Here is a 23,971-nt window from a genome sequence, read left to right on the forward strand (position 1 = left end):
ACAGGCAGGCAGGCAGGCAGCTCGGTTGAGCCCCGCCGCTCTGAGTCTGACAGCTCTGCTCAGCCTCCGCCCACCTCCAGTCAACAACGGCTGGGGCGATTTCGCAAGTGTCAGCCCAGCAGAATGGCAGGCATCCCGGATAACATCCCCCTGCAGCCGGTGCGGCACAAAAAACGACACGACAACAAGCACAGGAATGGGTAAGAGAACGGTGTATCACTGGGTGTGTATTTTCAGTGAGCTGGTTAGGTTGGGAAGGCTTCGGCCTAAGGAATTTACTGGTATTTACATTAGAAGCTAGGCTAGCTTTGTTAGCTTGGGTTAGCCGGCTAGTTAGCTAACATAGCTAACGTTAGCTAAGGCAGTGGGTTAACTTAACGTTAAGTGTTAGCTAGCCTAGCTTAGCCTCTGGGCTTGTTTATAACGTGATAACGTTCATTATATTCGTTTATTTAAGTGCTACCCTTTAGAAAATTGATGTAATTTATTTAAATAAATAAAAGAATAAAGGAAACACATATTGTTATTATTATTAGCCGGTTATTAAACAGACAAAGAGCCTGGGTGTAGGATGTATTTGGTTGTATCTTATATGAGTGAATGGAGTCCAGGCAGGGCGAGTCTGTGCAAGTGCACCAGCAGCAGCAGGAGGAGGAGGTAGATGGAGGATGACGGATAGGAGAGCCCTTGTTCCGGGTGTTATCAGGTGGATATTCAGCGTTTCAGACTCAGTATTTGTTTAAAACGCCAGAGAGCCGGAAGAAAAGGACACACAGTGCTTTATTGTCAAACCACATTGGCTGCTGCTGCCTGTATAGAGCCAGTTTTACTCAGAATACCTCAGTAAATTCCTCTAAACTAGAGCTTAGCGTTACTAGTTAGATATTTAACATTAACTAACCTAATTTGGTTATTCAGGGTGTCCAGTCCAGGTTTGGGGGTGTTTTAAACACCAGCGTGGGCTAGGGTTGTCTGATATGACCAACATTTCATATCACGATACAGGCCATTTCATACCCCTATAATGATATATGCAATACACTGCCGGGATAATAAAATAAAAAAAAATAAATGTCAAACACACTTAAGCAATGTCTGTACAAGATTGGTTTCACAGGGGGTCCTGGGGTTATTTTCTCTTTTATGAGAGATCTTCTGTGATTTTATTCCCATCCAGAATGACCGTGTATGTGTTTTTCTCTTGGACGCACATCTCTGAGTTTTGTCTCCTCACGTTTAATAAAATAGCTATTTGTCCACTGCCACACACCGTAATTACACTTTGGGCACACGTTTCCGCTGAGTTCCACGAAAAACACAACAGCAAGTCAAAAATGGAGAAGCTACTGAACGTGATGTCATGTGACTTAGAAAGCCTAACAACTCACTGGTCCTCCTGTTTTTTTTTTTATTATTTGGTTGCAAGAGTTTTATCACTAAGTTCGAAGTGTGAAATATTTCCCCATGCAGATTGCTTCTGATAGGATGCAGCACCTGTGCAAGAACACAAATAAATATTCCACAGCCAACTGTCAGTGATATTATAACCCAGTGAAAGAAACTCAGTGTGAAAATAAAGCAGGGTCAGTGGATGTTGAGGAGCATATTGTGCAGAGCCAATCTCATCACTACAGACCTCCAAACTTCATGTGGCCTTCAGGTTAGATCGAGAACAGTAGAGCGTGAAGAGGTTTTCATTAATTTTGCATTGCATGAATTAAATAGCTTAAAGTTAAATGTAAAAGCAAAAGCTATTAAGAATCTACAATTTACATATTTAATCCTTTTTGTCCTGAATAAAATTATCATATTTGCTACAAATTGTATGTTTATTGTGTGTCCCTCAGTTAGAATTACATTGTCACACTATATTTTTTTGTTTATCACAAATAGCAAATGTAATACCTAATAATGCATAAAAACCTCAGTATACTCCATACTTTTACACAATGTATTTTTTTACTTTTTCATATTAAACAAAGTCTGTCAAGGGGAAGCAGCTTTGGCAAAAGAGATAATATTTAACATTTAATAAGTGAAGGCCACCTCTGGCCTACTGTGTAACAGTGTGTGTGGCATGTGCATTCCTGTGGAATGATTTAAAGGTGGTACTTCAGGGTGTTTTGATTCGATTGTTGGTGGTACATGGTCTAAAATATTTGAGAACCACTGCTCTAAACTATATGCAGACCCTGATTTAAGGTGTAGTGTTAGTGTGGGCAGCAAAATTTGTTTTGCTGTGGAGCGGTTTTACATGCTTTTTGTCTAATGAACAGTCAAGCTCACATTTACAACCTTCAGGAATGAAATGGCTCACGTTACCTGGAATAGACATTGTTCAGTAGTCACCAACCTCATTTCCATTATATTGCTGCCACTTTATTATCCAGCGTGTCTTCTTGTTGGCCAGACAGGATCAGGAATCAGTTTTATTGGATTAACTCAAATACACTGGACTTTAACCTCAAATACCACATTTGTTTGAGTGTGTGTGTCAAAGAATTTCCCCCTTCAGCCACTATGACCTTAATGCATACAGAGATTTTCTTATTAACATATAAACAATGAATAAAATAAAAATATTATATAAAGACTGGATGGCCAAATGTATTATCTTACCCAAACCGAATGATTACATTTAGATATTTCAATTACTTACATGACCACAGGTGGATAAAACCAAGCACCTCGGCATGCAGACTGCCTCTACATTATATTAATGAAATAATTTTTTAATGTTTACCACTCCAGCGTGGTACTGTAACAGGATGCCACCTGTGCAACATTTCCAGTCGTGAAATTTCCTCATTACTAAATATCCCTCTGTCAACTGTATGTGCTCTTATAACAAAGTGGAAGTGACTGAAAACAATAGCAAGTCAGCCACAGAGTGGTAGACCATGTAAATTAACAGATTAAAGAGCTTCATGAAATGGTTTCCATGGCTGAGCAGCTCCATCCATCCATCCTTACATCACCAAATGGTGGTGTTGAAGTGGCAGTCTGTATTATTTTGTTTTTATACTGAAAGCAAAAGCATTTCTGATTGGAGAAATGCTTCAAAATACTGTGTTTGATAGTACCAGTGTGCTGGAACGACCAGCGCTGCCAAGCCTAAAATATTAATTCTAAAAACTAGAGTGTCGGCTCTTTTACATACTTACGTCACATGTACAGCCTCTAAAAGAGTATCCAGCTCAGTTTTTTACTGAACGCAAGCGGCTGGTGGAGCAATGAAGACTTCAGAAGGGGAAAATTAGACCTCAGTAGCTCATTCATTTACCCTGACAAAACTCTCTTACATCCTCTGAAGACATTTCCCTCAGCAGTTTATGACTAAGCATGCTCTCTCTCTTACTGACTAAACATAATCTGGAATTGGATTCATCCACTCTGAAAGGAGACCGCATCACACTCGCCCAGTTTAAAATGATTCCTCCGCATGCTTGGTGCAATTATCCATTCTCACCAGAGAGGGCCCTAAATCCCCTAAATCCCAAAACTTACAGACAATAGACTGACGAGTCAGGGTTTGGCGGTTGCTCATAGAACAGTATTTGTTTGAATGCATTGTGTCAAGTGTAAAGTTTGGTGAAGGGGGGATAATGATGATTCAGTTCAGTTTCAAGCTTGGCCCCTTAGTTCCACTGAAAAGAACTCTTAATGCTTCAACATACCAAGAGATTTTGGACTATTTTATGTTTCCAAACTTTAAGGAACAGTTTGGGAACAGTTGCTTCCTGTTCCAACATGACTGCACACCAGCAAGTGAGTCCATAAAGACATGGATGAGCAAGTTTGGTGTAGAAGAACTTGATTGGTCTGAAATTCAACCCAATAGAACACTTTTGGGATGAATTAAAGTGGAGACCTTTATATCGCAGGACTTCACTAGAGTGGCTTTACTGCTTTTTACAACCTGACTAGAAAAATGTCACATTTTTGTCACATTTTTGTAAAATTAAATGATTTTGAATGCGTAATAAAATATTTTGTGAGGTCTTTTTGACCAAACAGTCTTGTTGTTAATTCTTGTAAATAACTTGTACACTAATGAATGACCAAATCAATTACGTAAAGGTTCCAATGCTAGGTTATTTATATTCTCTCAGAACTCGAGAAAAGATCGGCTGAGTACCTGCCAACTGTTTTGTATGCAGAAGGTAATATTCAATCAGAAATGAGTTGACACAGAACTCTATGCCAGGCCTCTTTGTTTTGTTGATAAGGTTTGTTTGAGGAAGGAGGTGGTTGTTTGATAAAGTGGGCTCGGTGGTGCACGCTGACGCAGCGTGGCTGAAACACCATTCACTCATTCAGAGTCGGTGCTGGAGGGAATTTACTGTATATGTGTGAGGAGCTCAGGCTGATGCGCTCGCCATGCGGCCCAGAAAGTATGATTCCAGTGCTGGATTCCTCATGATCGTGATTATTTCCTGTTGTTTTGTTTATAAGGTAAATTAATGAATGTGTTTTTCGGTTGTTTGCAGGTGCTGCCCATGGTCGAGTTGCTGTGGGATGGGAGATTTCCGTCCACGAACCGTATGGTTAGGTCACCCAGAGAAGAGGGAACAGAGATACCCGCGAAACGTCATAAACAACCAAAAATACAATTTCTTCACCTTCTTACCCGGGGTAAGACACTGTGAATGTTAACGTTGTAGGACACTTTTATGTTCTTGTATCCTGATTTGCTCTGGATAAGATTAGGACGTGGTCACTCGATATGTTCCTTTGTTTTCCATATTTTCCTAAATCAGACTAATCTTCACTGTGATTTCCTTAAACAATGGCAATACAATCCCTCTGCTAAATACATCATTTACAAGTTTTTTGTTTAAATGAAAACATTTGCATTGCAAATAACAATTACCTGTTTTACTTCTGTGTGGAGGGATGAATTTGTCACTGTGGTAGTAAGTATTTTATTAAACATGTCACAGCATAGACTAAAATAAGTGCTGTAGGTGCAAAGAAAATATATAATACATAAACTACATGATGATAATATATATATTCAAACAAATAAACTATTGAAATATTTTTAGAAAGTTTAGTATGTTACATTTTGAAGTGTATCAGTGGAGTCTTCAGCAGAAATGCTGTTAGTGTGTACTGTAGTACTGTACTGTAATTCAACTAGGGTAGTCGATTGATTTAAAAAAAAATTATTTACTATAATTATTGGCATTTAAACACATTATTTTTTCTTACATTAATATTTAAATGTAAAACATTAAATAACCAATGTTAGATTACCACTATAAGCTTTTATCTGTGTTCAAATATAAGCCCAATTTTATCTTTTTAACTTTGAACACAAATTGTACAATACAATTTAAATTTTTTAAAAGTATGAAAAGGAACTTTTTAAAAGTGCAGAGAGAGAGAGGAGTGCAGAGAATACCCATATTTCATCTATATGTCAAATTAATCTACCTTCTAAACATCACTAAATATTGTTATAAATGCTATAAATACGCTCTGTAAAAAGAGTAAATTACGCCAGGATGTTGGGGCCAAAATGGGTAAAATGATTAATTTATTAATGTTTCTAAACATGCGTTAATAAGGCCTATCGTACACCCTGCGCAAGGCGTGTCACGATGCTCTTTGCTATCTTACACCCCGTCAACACTATATTTTCATGCCTCGCTCCTGCACCCTTAAAATAGTGTTAGTGTTTAAATATATATAGGAATATATGTAACCTGATGGGCGTGGTGGTCTGGAAGTGAGGTGTGTTCAGGTAAATATCAGGCGTGTTGATATTTTGGCACAGCAGAATTTAAGTCCGACTTTTAACTCAACAATAAACAGAATAAAGAAGGATAAAGAATGCACCATTGTGCTGGTATATAAATAAAGCATTGAGATATATGAAATATCAAAATAAGCTCTAAAAAATGAGATAATTTGTTGTAGTTTCCCAATCAATATTTAGACTTTAAACAGAGGTTTTGACCACAACAACTTCTATTTTTGCAACACCCTGTGCCACCATACCACTGAATATCACCAAACAAATGACTGTCTGTGTTTGTAGGTGCTGTTCAACCAGTTCAAGTACTTCTTCAACCTGTACTTCCTGCTGCTGGCCTGCTCTCAGTTCGTGAATGAACTCAGACTAGGAGCTCTGTACACTTACTGGGTTCCACTGGTGAGTTAAACCCTGTCTTCTCTTATAGAATAGAGTCTGACAAAATAAAAGCATGTATCTCCAAAATGGTAACTTTGCAGGTACATTTAAAAGCAATTAGGGCTGCAAAGTATGTTGTTTCAGATTCAGTTGCAATTTGCACATACGCAGTAGAACAATAAATGTTTATTTCGTTAAGAATAAAGATTTATTAAATAATCTTAATGAATGAAACAATATCAAGGTAAAAAAGATTGAGATTATATCCCTTTATTATAAGATAAGTATATATTTTTTATGAAAGTCCTAGTGTAAGGCCAAATGATTTATTTATTTATTTATTTATTTAATTTATTTATTTATTCTTTTTACAATTTTACAATTTTAGCTGCACACAAAAGGAATGTTTAAGAATATTATTATCACATTGGTTCATTGGATCCTGGTGAAATCTGGTGAAAACTTCGGTATTTCTAAATATCCCAATAAAAATGATAAAAATATTGCAATGTCAGGTTTTTCAGTATTGTGCAGTCAAAATATTTTTTTGATCCATTTAACATAGATTATTAACAAAAATTAAATGAAATGTTTTTTTACGGATGCACAATGATTGATGAATTATATTGGTATCGGCCGATAATTTTTTTTCTGCTCTGTTTGTTCTACTTTAAAATCCTTTAAATTGACTTAACTTTTACTTATTTTTAGTAGTTTCTATTGTTTTATTTAATCTGTTAATTATGCAAAGATGGTTTAATGCTAGAATAGTCTGTGTAAGGACCAGTTAACTAAATAAATGTGAAACCAAAAAACAGTGAAAACTAATTTCTTAGTAGAAACCTTTCATTTTATTGTTTGTATACAGTTAGCTGAAAGCTAAAATGTAAGGCAAATAAACATTACATTTGTTTCTAAAGCATCTCTGAATATTTTATATAGATTAAAATGTCAAAAACAGCATACATAAGATACCTGGCTAATATCAGTACTTTTCACAAATCTCTGCTGTCCTACTTGCATTGTTTTTTATCTTTTTTCTTTATTTAGTCTTTTTTATTCCTTTATTTATTTATTTTTTACAAATAAATGTTTTTTTTCTGTTCTACAGGGATTTGTTTTGATTATTACCATAGTGAGGGAAGCAGTGGAAGAAATACGATGTTTCCTGCGGGACAAAGAAGTCAATTCACAGATCTACAGCAAACTCTCCACAAGAGGTGAGCTTTTGTTTACACTGAAAGACTCTGCAGCTGGAGTATTTGTCACACAGAAGACAGAAGTTATTTGCATCTCACCCAATGCTATCAGAGGCACACTGCTGCTGCTGCGGCTCAGCCAATCAGCTCACCCTCGTGCCCTGCTTCTAAACCCATACATCACCCATCACCCCCATTTTTTAGCCTTTTACAAATTCGAGCTGAAGGTGCAATCAGCAAAAATCAGTGGGTTTAGTGCCCTTTTTAAAGGCTCTAAGCCATTTGTTTTTAATGTGGGAGTGTTTATATATTCTATATATTCTGATTTTGCTACAGTTGCAGTGTTGAATGAATTTGGCTGAAAAATCTTCTTGAAAGATTGTCAATAAATTGGCAGCATAAAATCAGGCTTATGGAAGCGTGAAGGATTGGGCTTAATTTGAGGAAGGGATGTAAAAAGAGGGAGATGAATTACTTCTGACTGCAGAAATCAGAGCGCCTCCTGTGGTTTCTATCACGTTCTGTCCTTTGATCTGGCAGACTCTCGTCCTCATAAACCCAGGCCATTGTAGCCCTGCAGTAACTGTCCCGTATAGGTGGCTAATAAAGCAGATTAGTGGCGTTTTGCTGTGGCTTTCTACCTGGGAGGGCTAATGAACGCTTGGCCGAGGCTACAGGAATGGAGAACTTCAAAGTTGGTCATATTTAGTGCCCCTCACCTTCCTGTTTTATTGAGTCACACCATTGAGAGGTGATGGTGAGATTTATGATGTTAGCTAACGTTCACTAAAAAAGAATTGAGATGCACAATGCGGGAATGTTTCATTTTTTTCCATTACATATCCACCAGAGACTGATTTGTATCTGGCCTCTAGGGGTGGATGGGTGGGTGATAAGGCCATAAAATAATATTGCGATATTTCAGGGTATTTTTGTGATAACGATATTATAAGCATTATGAAAAAAATTAAATTAGAATATGATTGATTTTTTTTTGTTATAAAGTTTACTTTATTTCAGTAATTTTAAATATTAAAATGTAAAGCTCATATATTATATAGATGTATTACACACAGAGTGATCTATTTTAAGCGTTATTTTTTTTATATTGTTGATTTTTGTATTGTTTTACAGCCAATAAAAACCCAAAAATCAGTGTTTTAGAAAATTACATAAAATCAAGATAGTAAGATAATAAGATATTATATAAGACCAGTTGGTACTTTTGGCTGTTACAGGCAGTGTGTGTTATAACAGGTCTAAAGTCAGTGCAGTTTTGTTTTCCTGGAAAATCTTACAGCACTTCATGCTTCCCTCTGCTGACAACTTTTATGGAGATGTGGATTTTATTTTCCAGCAGGACTTAGCACACTGCCCACACTGTCAAAAGTACTGACTTTTGGGTTTTGGCTCTGAAGAATATGAAGGATTTTTTTAATGCGGTGTAAGAATAAAAAAGTCTATATCATAATAAAAAATTACAAATAAAATAAAACATTTGAAGAATAATATTCTGTTTTCTACAATTATCTAATAATTTTTCAGTTAAAAATAAATATTCAATTTCTTGTATATATATATATATATATATATATATATATATATATATATATATATATATATATATATATATTTTTTTTTAAAGAGTAAATGTACTGTGATCTCTTTTGATCAGAGTGCACACTGTGTTGTGTATATGCTAATGCTTTGCATATGCATGGGTATGAGGTCCCTGCACAGGTTATAGGTCACTGACCTTTTCCAAACAATTTTACTGGTTCATTCTCAGAGGAATGAGATCGCATTCTGCCCTCTCCCAGATCCAGCCCTCTAGAAAAAAGCTCAGAGGAGAGTATTGTTTAAAAAATAATGTTAGAAAATAATGAGTATGATTTTGAACTTTTTAAAATAACTTTTAGCACTCAATTCAGATTTATTTTTATTGTATTTTTCTACTCACTACTAGGGTTAAAACAGTGTGAGGTTTTCACAATATAAGGACTACCTCAAAAATCAATCATGGTTTTACTGTGTGTTTACAGTACATAATATTTCACAGTTCTCCTACTTGTTATTGTTCTTTTTATTAGTTTTATTTAAATATTTATTCTTAGTATTGTTACTATTATAATTTAAAAAAATATCTTAAACTTGTTTTAGTTAAAATTAGTATTAGTTGATAAAATGCTTTAATGCTTTAATAAGTTCTCCGATTTTGAATCGTTTATGTTCTTTTTCTTTTGTCTTCCCACAGGAACCGTGAAGGTGAAAAGCAGTGGCATCCAGGTTGGAGATCTTATCATTGTTGAAAAGGTTAGTGTGTTAATCAGCTCTGTCTTTGTGGAGCTTTGAGATCTTGTGACAAATGGCATCTTATCCTCATGAATGCTTCAGCTGTTTACCTGCTTTGGAGATTTGTAATCTGATTCCTGGGCCAACCAGTGAGGCATAACAGACTGTCCAGTTTCAAATATTTGTGGTTTAGGCTCAGGGCTTTGTTAACTTCCCAAATTTAACACGTCAACTTTTTTAACGCAAGTTAATCATGCTGCCAAGTATGGCCTCAACTTAAAGCCGTAATTCGCTCTTTTTATAGGGCCTGTTGACGTATTATTAAATGCCTTAAATGCCTTAAATTGTAGGAGTAGGGAGCCATGTTTGCTTAATTAGAACTGGTGCAGTAACAGACCACTGACATAAATTATAGCCACAGTGATAATAAGCGTTAAAAAAATGAGTAGCATAAAATAACATATATGTTTAAGGTCTGATTTTCTTTTAAAGTCAAATGAGTGCTGGATGTTAATCTACACAGATTTGTCTCCTAAAAAAAAATTTATTTGGGTGAGTAAAGTGCTCCTGTTTATTTACAGTAAGCTTAAAGGGTGTGTTTTGAGTGAAGTTTCTCCAGCACTAAGGCTGGGTGCAGCAGCATTAGCATTAGCCGCTAGTCACAATGCAAGTGGGATGTAAATGCCACCTGATGGCACTAGACTGAGGAAGCCTAAAAGTTTCGGTAACCCAGGGCTCATCCTACGTAGCTTGTTTTAACATGGTAAACACTAGGGCTGCATGATATTGGGAAAAATGCAAATGTTCTTAGTTCGACTATATATATATATATATATATATATATATATATATATATATATATATATATATATATATATATATATATATATATATATATATATATCGCGATATTAAACAATGCAGGAGGCACTGAGTGGTCCAGCGGTCTGAAGCGCTGCCACTATGAGCGGGAGGTCGCGGGTTTGAACCCCCGGTCATGCAGATTTGCCATCAAGCTGCTGGCGCTCAGAGGGAGCAAAATTGGCCCAGCTCCCTCTGCGTGGGTAGATGGCGCTCTCTCCCCACATCACTCCTAGGGTGATGTCCACAGCACAGGGCGTCTGTGAGCTGATGTATCAGAACCGAGTCACTGTGCTTTCCTCCAAGCGTGCTGTGATGCTATGCATCAGCAGCAGCTCAAAAAGAAGCGGTGGCTGACTTCACATGTATCAGAGGAAGCATGTGTTAGTCTTCAACCCTCCTGGTGTGTTGGGGCATCACTCGAGAAAGGTGGAGTCCTAATTAGTGGGTTGGGTAACTGTCTCACGTCCGGAACGATCAAGAGCTGAGTCAGTTTAATCAGGCATTTGAGAGGCTGTGTAAAAGGTGAATAAGAGCGTAGTTTTTCTGGGATTAACTGCAAAACTGTGCTGGACTAAGGTGCACAGCTTTCGTCACGTGCTCATGTTTACAAGCACGTGCCCATCCATATAAATGGAGGACATGCGGTTACCTCGTGTTTACTCTTTACCAAGCGATGTGACTATTGCGCATGCACACATTGCGATGGCGATGCTTAAACGATATATATCATGCAGCCCTAGTAAACATGCCGACCACATACAGTCCAATATACTCTCCTCTGAACGGCTAATGAGCTAGCGCTGTGATTAGCGGCTAATGCTAATGCTAATGCTGCTGCACCCAGCCTTAGTGCTGGAGAAACTTCACTGAAAACTCACCCTTATAACTAACTTTGAACTTTAACAGAGTGGCTTTACTGCTCCTTTATACCTGATTGGTAGAATTCATTCATAAGGAGCACCGGATTATAAGAACACAGTTTCGCTCGACATCCTGAACAATAAGCAAATTGGATTTTTAACAAAAGAGAAAAGGGATCACCCTAACAAAGCCGAAGTTACTCAAGTCTCACCAGGAATCAATTTGCTTTATATTTAATACTGAAGGATATAATCGTCTTAAGAAGTCAGGTTAAATTTGAGGATTAGGGTCTATAAATCTTACAGTTTACACCTTAATGCAAACTTTTAAGTCTGCCATGTATTTTAATTTGCACTTCTTTAATGTAAAAGCTAAAGTTAAAGGAGTAAAACTGGCCAGTGTGGTCACTGGAGCGACAGCTCTGCTCTCACATTTCATGTGCTCTGTCTGGATGGAGATCTCTCCACAGAAAGTCAATCTTCTTACAATAAGCTGCAGACTGCAGTGCAAAAAAAAACAAGCGCTGAACAAAAGGCAGCTCTAAATGCCAGGCAGGAATTACACAGGATTACTAATAACCCGCCCTGGGCCACATAGTTCGGCCCATCGAAATGACAGGCAGCTCAATTAAAATAATTAAGGGCAATTATTCTAAATTAAAAGGCAAATAAATAAGTAAACAGGGAAACAGCGTATATTGACTCAGATTTTGAGCTAAGATTTGTTAATGTTTATTTAAAAATGACTTAAATAAAGTATATTGTGGATTTAATTTGTGTCAGAATTTAAGAATCACACAGACCAGCTGCTCATTACCTTAGAGCTGTTTAACTAAATAAACTTTTAAGAATCTGCAGCTACTAATTAATTTTCTCTGCATGTAAAGATACAATATTTTTTTATTACAAAAAAAATACACTAGTTTAACAAGTCTGGCACCCCTATCAGAAATGAGGAAGTCGTAATGTTCTGCATTTGTGTAAAACAGAAGTTGGTTAAGTATGTGGTCTGATCTGACTCTTTGATTTAATGACTGGATTTGTTCTTTATCTCTTGCATACCAGATAATTTCATTGTATTTTTTATATTATCAGTACTTGTCTTAATCATAAGTAATCACAAATATTGTAAAATACATATAGTCACGGTATTCCCAGCTACTGTTGACATTATGAGAGTATAGAAAATAACACAAACAAGCAGCGCAAAGCAAATCAAAACAATTAAAAGGATGAGGTAGAGCAACATGTAAAGGGAGGTAGAACAACATGTAAAGGGAGGTAGAGCAACATGTAAAGGGAGGTAGGATGGGATAGAATGAAGCAGAGTGAGGCACATTGAAGTAGAGGAAGGTATGGTGGGATAGAGTGAGGCACCACGAGGCACGTGGAGGTAGAGTGAGGCAGAGAAAGGCACATTGAGGCAGAATGAGGTAGAGGGAGGTATGGTGGGATAGAGTAAGTTAGAGAGAGGGACAGTGGGGTAGAGTGAGGAAGGACTGGGCAGAGTGAAGTAAAGTGAGGTAGCACGAGGCACATGGAGGTAGAGTGAGGCAGAGCGAGGCACATTGAGGCAGAGGGAGGTAGAGTGGGATAGGGTGGGACAGAGTGATGTAGAGCAAGGTACAGTGGGGTAGAGTGAAGTTGGGCTGGGCAGAGTGAGGTAGCTTGAGGCATATGGTGGTAGAGTGAGGCAGAGCGAGGCACATTGAGGTAGAGGGTGGTATGGTGGGATAGAGTGAGGTAGACCAAAGTACAGTGGGGTAGATGGTAGCATGAGGCACATAGAGGCAGAGCGATATAGAGTAAGACAGAGAGAGGCACATTTGCGGTAGATGGAGGTAGGGTGGGATAGAGTGAGGTAGAGCAAGGTACAGTGGGGTAGAGTGAGGCAGAGTGAGGCACATTGAGGCAGAGGGAGGTAGAGTGAGATAGGGTGAGGTAGAGCAAGGTACGGCGGAGTAGAGTGAGGTAGGGCTGGGCAGAGTGAGGTAGCGTGGGGCAATTAGAGATAGAGTGAGGCAGAGCGAGGCACACTGAGGCAGAGGTAGGGTGGAAAAGAGTGAGGTAGTACGAGGTACGGTGGGGCAGAGCACAGCAGAGTGAGGTAAGCTGAAGTAAAGATCTACAGAGTGAGGCACATCGAGGCAAAGAGAGGTAGAGTGAGGAACAGCAAGTTTGATGAGTTAAATGAGAAATGTTTTGAAATTATTTCTCCATTAATATCTCCCTCTCTCTCTCTCTCTCTCTCTCTCTCTCTCTACCTCCACTTTAGAATCAGCGTGTTCCTGCTGACATGATCTTCCTAAGGACCTCTGAAAGAAATGGTAAACATCTGTCGCTCATTCATCCCAATCTTCCCTGCAGAAGCAGAGGGGAAGTTGCATGTTTTTTGGGGGGGGGGGGGTGGGGTGATCGGGGTGCGGGTGGGCGAAGGATTTGCAGCTACTTTTAGGTGGAGGGATTACCTTAAAGCTCGGACAGGATGTGAATCCACGCCCAAATTGCTCCCCCTGTCCGGAGAGATGGCGTGCCGCGTAGCGTCATGCTTTTTGAATCTCCTTTTAATACAAAGCCTCGACCGCTTGACTTGTTATGGCGTTGAATAATCAAATCTCTTCTTGACGGAGATCTGTTTTTGTCTTTCAAATGGCAAGGCGGCGGCAGCGAGGAAAATCAAGACATGCAAAGCAGCGCAGAGAAAATTGAAAGAATATACAAAAAAAACAAATGCAAAAGGTTGTGCCGGAGCAGAAGGATGTCGTATCATCTGAATAAACAAATGAAGAACTGATCGAGATGTTATGTTCTGACCACAGTGCTGCCTCTCTACTGTAAAAAAAGCCATGTTTAGATAGAGATAGGAGTAATGTAGTTTTACTAAAGGAATAAAATGTATTGAGGAGTTCCACAGAATAATAAATATCTGCATAAATGACAGCAATATAGAGGCTATCTGCACATCCTTAAAGGCTCTTTAAAAAAGACCCTATTTTTAAATTATATATAAGCATTGCTTTTTTTTTAATAATTTCCCAATTTGATATGCAGGTTATTTTAGTGATTTAACGTCAAGCTAAACTAAATGTAACCAATGGCATTTTTTTAAATGTTATAAAAACATATTAATCTAGAGCCCTGTTAATATGTTTATTGGATAGGTGGATCAGTATGTACAAATGAAGTGAGGTAGAGCAAGGTAGAGGGAGGTACAGGAACAGGAAGTTTATTATGCTGCAGACTGTGCCCACAGGACGTAACTAGGCTGGGGGCTGAGCATGGCTGTAATATAATGATAATTTTCACTATTATTATACATTTTTGTATTGCATTAATAATATGCTTTTATTAAGTATATTGAGGATATCATCAGTGCTTAAAGAACACTACCCCAGCTGTATGTTTCAGTACAGAAACTGTAAAAAACTAATTCTGTTTAATTGGATAAAGTACTGTTCTGTGCATGAAAGAGTACCTACCGTATTTTCCCATAAGCCATGCCGCCATCAGCTAGCGATTCATCCCATGTAGCTTGTTTAGTGCTAATGCTGCTGCACCCAGCCTTAGTGCTGGAGAAACTTTACTAAAAAATAACCTTATTATAATGCTGTACTTCAGCAGAGTGGCTTTACTGCTCCTTAATACCTGACTGGTAGAATATTTATTCATACATTAGATTCTCCAGATTATAAGGCACACTGATGAATTTTGGGAAAATTACAGTATAGTTAAAGGTTGTTGAATTGTAGTTTTTAATAAACATTGCCATAAACATTGTTTATCTTAAAAATATCTATTTTACCATATTGCTAAGCTCGAATCTGTGCCATGTAAACAATATCAAGCCTCCTCGAAAACCTCTATACTTCAGAAAAGCTGTAAAAAATAAAATAAAACTCATTTTCACAGTATTTGACTAAATATTTACCTACAATTGCAATTCACATAGGATTAATACTGTATAACCTGACATAATTTTACAGCTTAAAGCTTACATGGCAAATTAGGACTAAAATCGCTGAGAGAATTTGGTAATAATTGGCCAACTCCTCATGTAAAACGGATCCCGACCAAATGGAGATTAACAACAGCACAGAGGCAGCACAGATATACAGGAAATATCTTGTTGTTGTTGTTTTATGTTTTTTTTCAGGAATCAGACTTGCTGAAGGAGTCTTTTCAGGAATTTGTCTGAATTATAAAAGCACAGCAGTTTCTTTTATCTTTCAAACTAGGCTTAAGTGCCACACATTCAGTGGCACGCAACCACAAACCATCCAAATTTTCTTTTCTTTCCTTTTTTTGGGTGAATAGTCTTGTTGGGATTCCGCCTGACTGAAAGTTCCTTTTAGTTGGGGGAGGATGAGGAGGAGGAGGAGGAGGAACGGGCCTGCCTGATGTGTTGGTTTTACGGGAAGGGGAGCATTGTTATCTGCCCTACAGATGGAGGCCATTAGGTCAATTATGAAGAGCCTAGGGTTCCACAGCCCAGGCAGGATGACGCATCTTTAAAACGGGGGGCAGGGCCGTGCAAACTTACCACACAGCGCATAAACTCCTTCTCAGACTGGCTGAATTCTGCTTTGAATCAGTTTTAAATGTTAGTATTAATTGCATCAGTTTTTAAACTATTTAAAATGCTTGATGTATATTTTAGGCACAATTAATACAAAGAATATTAACTCATTGACTCCCAGCAGTCACATTATTTACATAATTGTCTTTCCCTCCTGATTTATACATTCAATTTCAATTTTGATTTAATAATTAAGACATTCTTCCAATTCTATATTTACTCTAGTCTACTCTACTCTTAGTTTTTAAGTAAATAGTGTAATATATATATATATATATTTTCTGTGCAATATGTAATTTCTGTAATCAACAGCTATTTATTAATAATATATTTTTTATGTTCATCTCAATGTTCTGGTTAATTCTCCTCTCATATATAAAACAGATCTAAAAAAGCATTTTTTTGGGCAAAGAGAATCTTTCGTTTCTTCTGTTCAGTTTAGTATAGTATAGTATAGTATAGTATAGTATAGTATAGTATAATATAGTATTGTGATATATATGCAGTAGACTTGGTCTTGTTGTTGCACACTGCCCCCTAAAGGTCAGCAATACACCTTTTATACAGTTTGGATCTTAACATGCTGCTTTAGATTAATTCTATATATTCTATATATATTCTATATTTATATATGACAATTTGTTTAAAGAAAAATGATGAATTAAAGTGTGTGGTGGTGGTGGTGGTGATGTGTACAGAAATCTTATAACCCATTTTTTAATCCACCTGTTTCTCTAAAGGCTCGTGCTTCCTGCGCACTGATCAGCTGGATGGAGAAACAGACTGGAAACTGCGCCTCCCAGTGGCGTGCACGCAAAGACTCCCCACAGCAGCTGTGAGTTTCCACACTCTAAACAACACCTAAGTATATATGTCAAGTATGTATATGTATACTAGTGCATGTCAAAAAATTGTTATCATTAAATCATTAAAAAATTACTTTATTTCAGTAATTCAGTTCAAAATGTGAAACTTATATATTCTATTGATGTATTACACACAGAGTGATATGTTTTAAGCATTTATTTCTTTTTTGTTTATTGATGATTATGGCTTTCGGCCAATAAAAACCCAAAAATCAGTTTCTCAGAAAATTTGATTATTATGTAAGTCCAGTTGGTACTTTTAGCACTGTGGGCAGTGTGCCAAATCCTGCTGGAAAATAAAAGCCCCGTCTTCATAAAAGTAGTAATATTGATCATTTTGCACTCTTTAGAAACTGATTAAAATATATTGCCATTTTCCTTTATTAATTTTTAACAGAATTCATTTCATGCACTTAATTTCAGGATCTTCTGCAGATCAGGTCATACGTGTACGCTGAGGAGCCTAATATCGACATCCATAACTTTATTGGTACTTTTACCAGAGTGAGTACATTTCTACTGAAGCTTCAACATATTTAAGAAATTAGGGTGAAATAAATTATTATGTGCAGATGAATGGGTCCTATTTTAGCAACCTTTAAACAAGCCATCAACTGAACATCACACTGCTTGCTTTGGGGGGGTGTGTGTCAGTGTGTCTTTGCTATCGTAACAACAGGAAAAGTATGCCTTGCTTTGTTTCAGATCGCAAAAGGCATGAACTACTTCTTTTAATTAATCATGGATGTGGTTAATTTTGGGCGTAACATGAAATAAACCAATCAGTGCTTCACTTGTCAGTCCCTTTAAGATTCAGGTGTGCTCTGACTTTGGCAGATTGCTATTTCAGGGGCGCAGCTACCTGTTTCCAATGCTTCTCAGCAGAGGAAGCTGACCTGCTTGTTCACGCCCGTTTATTCTTCTTCTTCTTTCTTTTTAATTTTTTTTTTGCTGTAAAATTTTGCATAGCTGCCAACAGGCATGAGATGGAGACCATTATCTGCCTCTGGTAGTAAATACAGTTGGTCTTGGAAAACAAGAGTAGTGCTATTTTATTTGTGTATCATTTTGCAATTTAATTTAATTAAAATTAATTGATATTCAGGGTTCGTAAGGTCATGAAAAATCAGGAAAAGTCATGGAATATGAAAATAGCAATTTCCAGCCCTGGATAAGTTTAGAAAAATAAAAATACCCAGAAAGTTTAGAAAAAGTCATGCGAATTTGGTCTACAAATCGATGGAGAAAATCTATTTTGAGCTAACAAATAACGTCAGCTCAATTTTGATTATAGTTTTAGTTGATTTTTTTGTTTTATTGTCCATGTCTGCACTAATGTTTTAAAAAAATTGGTCATGAAATGGTCATGAAAATTTGCCTTAAATGCATGGAAAAGTCATGAAAAAAATCATGGTTATTTATTGGTTAAACGTGGATAAACTCTGAATATTGCACATGCTGTGGTGTGATTATTGCACAAGCTCATTGCAATGACAATCCTAAAAATATATATTGTGTAAATAGAGTGCTTAAAATAAAACACGGTTTACATTGCTGTGTTACTGCTAGGAGGACGGAGACCCTCCAGTCAATGAAAGCCTGAGTATTGAGAATACACTGTGGGCCAGCACTGTGATTGCATCTGGTAAACAAACTCTCTATATCTTTACGTTTAAATGTACATGATGTAAATACACTGAATTACTAGTTTATCCTGAACTTTGTGCTGTCATGCCTGGATGCCTTTGTTTGTTTGCTATTTTAAAAGTGACTTACTGTATTTATCTTTTCTGAAATTGCATTTAATTGCGTCCGCTGACCTTGTGCTTGCAACCATAGGTACAGTGGTTGGTGTGGTGATTTACACTGGCAAGGAGCTCCGCAGCGTCATGAACACCTCTAATCCAAGGCATAAGGTAACGTTTATAGTGCATGTCACCACAGAGATTACACAGCCAGCTGAAACTGCATCTAAATAGTCTAAACCAGTGTTCCTCACCCCTGTCCTTGTGGGTTATCCATTTTTAAAATAGTTGTTTTCTGTATTCTAGCAAGCAGTGCCATTAAAAACAATGAATGCATGATACAGGTGTATTTTTATAGTAAAAGAAGGATAAAAATACAAAATATCTTGCAAAATTACTGATACAGTTTTCATGTTTTGTTTTTGCAGATTGGACTTTTTGACCTGGAAGTAAACTGCCTGACTAAGATTCTGTTCGGAGCCCTGGTGGTGGTGTCTCTGGTCATGGTGGCTCTACAGCATTTCGCAGGGCGCTGGTACCTCCAGATTTTCCGCTTCCTGCTGCTCTTTTCAAACATAGTGCCCATCAGGTTAGTCCTTTTATTGTATATATCTTATATTGTATATATCTCCTGTAATCTACTTTCTGCAGAGAGACCTATTCTATTGAGAGTACATCTCTACTAGTGCTAGGTGGTATATAAATGAGATCAGCACTTTATCTGAGGAGCTCCTGTTGCTGTTCCTTGCAATAGGAGTGTTTTTACCAGAGTAAAATAACATAAAAACAACAGCAAACGGCAACGATTCACTCGATTCACAGCTCAGAGAAAAGTTTCTCTCATCCTCCAGACGAGCACTAATGCAGAATAAGTGCAGAATAATTTATTTAGCACAAGATAAAACTCTGGATACGAGGTGCAGAAAAACGTCAAGAGCAGTAACTATAGCCCTGAATAAATTAAATATTAATACTGCAGCTTGAACAATACTTTTAATGCACACTGAACTGAATGTATTTGTTAACTGGAGAAAGAAGGGAATTGTAGCTGATTTTAATAATGTAATGCCTCTAATGGCTTTAAAAATAATATAATATTTAAATGTTAATGATATTAAACTTGTGCCTTACTTGTGCAATAGATCATGTTTACATTCTTCTGCTGTTTTTATGCTAATGAAGTCCGATTTCTTTTTTTTATATTGTGTAATTTTGTGGCACAAAGTAAACCCAATAGTAATCAAAGACGTATTTTAATGCCTTAGTGTAACAGTACAATACATTACAAACATATATTAAAGCCCAGTCATGGAAAAAAATAAAAAATAAAATAATAGAAATATTATGATATACCGTTAAACCATCAGAACCTTAAAAAATATTATTTTGGTCATACCGCCCAGCACTAATCTCTACTACAGGAGCTAGACAAGCTGTGTTTATGCATCTTTTTTGCACATCTGTGTCAGCAATGGGTGCATATTAATGTCAGTATTATATTTAATACAAAATGTTTTATTATATTGTTAGCTTGCGTGTGAACCTGGACATGGGCAAGATGGTGTTCAGCTGGATGATAAAGAAAGATGCGAAAATCCCTGGAACCGTGGTGCGGGCCAGCACCATCCCAGAGCAGCTTGGACGGATCTCGTATCTGCTGACTGATAAAACAGGTGAGTGGCCTCTTTGTGTTAGATCAGGTACTGTCAGCTATTATTCTACATGTATCACATTCTACGGTATCAGTCAGAAGTTTAAACACACCTCATTCATCTTTTTTTCCGACATTGTAAATGAATACTGAAGTGATTCAAGCTATAAAGCAACACATAAGGAAAATGTGTAGTAAATTAAAAGTGTTAAAAAAACAAGATGCTCTAAGTAGCATTTAGGTGCTCTTATCTGGGGAGCTATTAAAGGTCTCCTTCTGCTAAAAAAACTCGTTTTCCTATCCTTTTGAAATACAATAGGTCTCTTTTGTCTCTATTAAGTTGTATATGCATGCATATAAGCATCCATGAGGCGAGCGGCCCCGTGACTAAGAGAAATAAAGCTGTTTCTCTAAAAGCATTTTGTCCTTTGAGTTTTATAGCTGTAAAATTGACTGTGAGGAAAGGCAGGGAACAATTTCAGTGCTGTTAGCCAATCAGAGACTATATGTTTGCATGTACAAATATTCATGAGCAAGAGCCGAAATCCTGTCTTTCTTTAGAGACCAAAGAATACAGGCACCGCTAGTAAATAGTGTATCGCAGTTACTTCTAGTGCAATATTTTATCCACAGGCCTCATTATGATTATTGAACTGAATCAATAAATTGTGACTGCCCTACTCTTAAATATTTGCATTTACCTGTTGAAAAAGCAGGGAAGCTTTTGGTTTTGCTGACAGATTTACGCTCTGTGATCTGCTGAGCGTTTGAGGGTCTGGAATGAAAGCAGTAGTGTGCGGTTTTAGGGTGAGAGGTGATAGTGTTGAAGTGTTTTTAAGCGCCGTGGACAGTAGCACAAGGCTAGTGCAGGCCTTTCCCAGGAGGCTGAGGCTGTGTGCTCTGGGCAAAGACATGCCACTTATTAGAACTTTAAATCAACTGTAACCCGAAGGCTCTCGTCCCAGTCGCTCTCGTTAGAATCCCCGTCCCAGATTTATGACGCTGGCCTCTATAAAATGATGGATGATTTCCTACACATGCCCTGATGAAAGAGAGGGAGAGGGACTGGCCGAGAGAGCTGTAGTGTAAATTTGGACGCTGAAGGCCGGACGTCTCAGACGCGGCTGAAACACTCGGGTAAGCAGAGCGGGCCGGGCGGAGGTGTCAGGAAACACACGCTAAGCCCTTTGTCATTAATAAGCCATTAACGTTTATACTCTTTTATGCTTTTACTGTGCAGCCACCTATATTCTCCACGTGAGGGAAAGCAGGCTGGACCCACCAGCATTTCAGTTAGACTGGAATTTCCTCCTCACTGTTCTCTTATTTTATTTATCAATGTTTTAATTCATTTTTTAAGCCAGATTGAACCATATAAAAAATACAGTACCTAAAGGCCTTCCATGGTCTTCCATTCTAATTTTATTTTATTTTTTTCATAAGTTAGCTAAAACATTATATATGAAATTTGAAAAACTATAATAATTATAAACAGCTTTTAGACTCTTTGGTCCGTTTTTCTGCGCTAAAACTGTGCACTTTCTCCGCTTTTAGACTCTTTGGCCTGTTTTTCTGCACTAGAAATGCGCACTCGCTCCGCTTTTAGACTCTTTGGCCCATTTTTCTGCGCTAGAAATGCGCACTCGCTCCGCTTTTAGACTCTTTGGCCTGTTTTTCTGCGCTAGAAATGCGCACCGTCTCCGCTTTTAGACTCTTTGACCTGTTTTTCTGCGCTAGAAATGCGCACTCGCTCCGCTTTTAGACTCTTTGGCCTGTTTTTCTGCACTAGAAATGCGCACTCGCTCCGCTTTTAGACTCTTTGGCCCATTTTTCTGCGCTAGAAATGCGCACTCGCTCCGCTTTTAGACTCTTTGGCCTGTTTTTCTGCGCTAGAAATACGCTCTCTCTCCGCTTTTAGACTCTTTGACCTGTTTTTCTGCGCTAGAAATACGCACTCTCTCCGCTTTTAGACTCTTTGGCCCGTTTTTCTGCGCTAGAACTTCACTCTTGCCGTTTTTATACTCTTTGGCCCGTTTCTGACACCTAGCGTTCAACTTTTAATCTCATATTATAAAAGCCTGCTTAACAGCGGGCCAACTTTCATTCTATTTCTAAAATACCTCGCGGGCCGCTCCAAAAAAGGAAACGGGCCGCAAATGGCCCGCGGGCCGTAGTTTGGACACCCCTGTAACTAGAGGTTCGATTCTCTGCACAACCTGATGCCTGACCCGAACTCTGGCTTGGTTAGGCTGAGATTTTCCGATTTTACACCACTTTCCTCAGGCTGTAATATATACATCACAATTATTTCTGATACAGAACTAGTCATGGTTGATATAATTTTCTTTGCACAAGAACTTCCAGTCATGTATCTATCTACTCATCCACTCTGATTATTTACATTGAACTGTGTTTGTCAGATATTTGTGTATCTACTGAAAAGACAGGAAAGACAGATGTTCTCCTTCATGTGCTGGTAATGTGTTTTGTTGCAGGAACTCTGACCCAGAATGAGATGGTGTTCAGGCGCCTTCATCTCGGTACTGTGGCGTATGGAATGGACTCCATGGATGAAGTGCAGAGTCACGTCTTCAGTGCCTACACTCAGGTATCTAACTACAACTGTGTGTGTGAACCACAGCCATTGTTTAATTATTGAGTTATTAGGGGGGCGAGACCTGCTGAATTAGAAAGGAAACTTGGCAACACCCTTACTCACTTTGATGTAGGCATTTTTCTAGTGTCTCTTAAGGTGCCTTATAATCTGGTACGCCTTATGTATGAAAATAGACGTTTATTAATTATAAAAATCTGAAAAAAAAAATGTGTAATAGTGGTCCCATATTGGTATATATATATATATATTTCTATTTATTTATTTTTTTGTCTTTTTGGAGATTGTCAGGCTCAACATTGTAACCTTGTTATGTGAATAACTTGTAGTAAACAAATGTTTAGGAAAGACACACAAATGCAGAATAAAATTACAATTTTATATTGTTCTAAAAACAATGGCCCTTATTTCCGAGCTAAACTGAGATAAAGTTTGATAACTTTTTTTTTTTTTTTTTTATGTAGGAATAATCATTGTAAAAGTTCATTAAACTATAATGTATAATTTACAGAACAGTCAGAAAAAAAAAAATATATATATATAAGCCTAATAACATATTAATGTTAATGCATTATTTTGGATAAGATATCAAATTAAGTTTGCAGGTAAATTAAGCCATACTGTATTGAACTGTGGATTGCCCCTTCAACCCTGTTATATGTTTTTTATTTTTTTTTATTTTAATATTCTAATGAAAGGAAATAATGGTAGTATTATAGTATTATATGCATTATACAAATAATAAGATAAATGTTTAATTATTGAACTGTGTGTATAATTGATTAGGATTTCCTACCTGAGGTGGGAAAATTTATTTTCTCAAAGGCTTTACCACAGCTTTCAACTATCAGTTGAAATGATGAAATGATCCAAAATACTATTTTTATTAGTTATTTTAGGTATTTTTTATATAAAATATAATCATAAAGGCACCCCTCTCACAGATTCACCCTAGTATAATTTTGGGAAGGTAATTTATAATTGAAATTGCTGTTCAGTGTTTTTTTACACAAGCTCCATTGAAACTGTGCTGATTTCACCCAGCACAGAGTTGATTTATCTAATACATAACGCTGCAGAGCAGCTTTCAGTCATTGCCTTATGACCCTTACGGACATGCTTTGTCCCTTTGACATCAGAGGTCATTAGAGCAGGAAACAGGATT

General features: G+C 37.3%; 1 protein-coding gene and 1 long non-coding RNA gene across 3 annotated transcripts in view; both read left to right on the forward strand.

Moving 5' to 3' along the window:
* Window positions 1-23,971, forward strand: part of LOC125780593 (uncharacterized) — a 241,396-nt gene that overhangs the window by 177,621 nt on the left and 39,804 nt on the right. The gene's annotated exons all lie outside the window — the stretch shown is intronic.
* LOC103032624 (probable phospholipid-transporting ATPase IIA) overlaps window positions 29-23,971 on the forward strand; it is a 291,393-nt gene continuing 267,450 nt past the window's right edge. For both annotated transcript variants that reach the window (XR_007423853.1, XM_022677214.2), the window contains exons 1-13: window positions 29-200; window positions 4,491-4,635; window positions 6,047-6,160; window positions 7,251-7,359; window positions 9,593-9,651; window positions 13,630-13,681; window positions 16,671-16,765; window positions 17,220-17,300; window positions 18,366-18,441; window positions 18,636-18,712; window positions 18,970-19,130; window positions 20,072-20,214; window positions 22,688-22,800. Coding sequence is in view for 1 of the 2 variants with exons in the window: in XM_022677214.2 (XP_022532935.2) it covers window positions 124-200; window positions 4,491-4,635; window positions 6,047-6,160; window positions 7,251-7,359; window positions 9,593-9,651; window positions 13,630-13,681; window positions 16,671-16,765; window positions 17,220-17,300; window positions 18,366-18,441; window positions 18,636-18,712; window positions 18,970-19,130; window positions 20,072-20,214; window positions 22,688-22,800 (1,302 nt within the window). In the remaining variant the exon portion in view is untranslated. The remainder of the gene's footprint in view (window positions 201-4,490; window positions 4,636-6,046; window positions 6,161-7,250; window positions 7,360-9,592; window positions 9,652-13,629; window positions 13,682-16,670; window positions 16,766-17,219; window positions 17,301-18,365; window positions 18,442-18,635; window positions 18,713-18,969; window positions 19,131-20,071; window positions 20,215-22,687; window positions 22,801-23,971) is intronic.

This window comes from Astyanax mexicanus, chromosome 13, assembly GCF_023375975.1.
Source record: "Astyanax mexicanus isolate ESR-SI-001 chromosome 13, AstMex3_surface, whole genome shotgun sequence".
NCBI classification, from domain to species: domain Eukaryota; kingdom Metazoa; phylum Chordata; class Actinopteri; order Characiformes; family Acestrorhamphidae; genus Astyanax; species Astyanax mexicanus.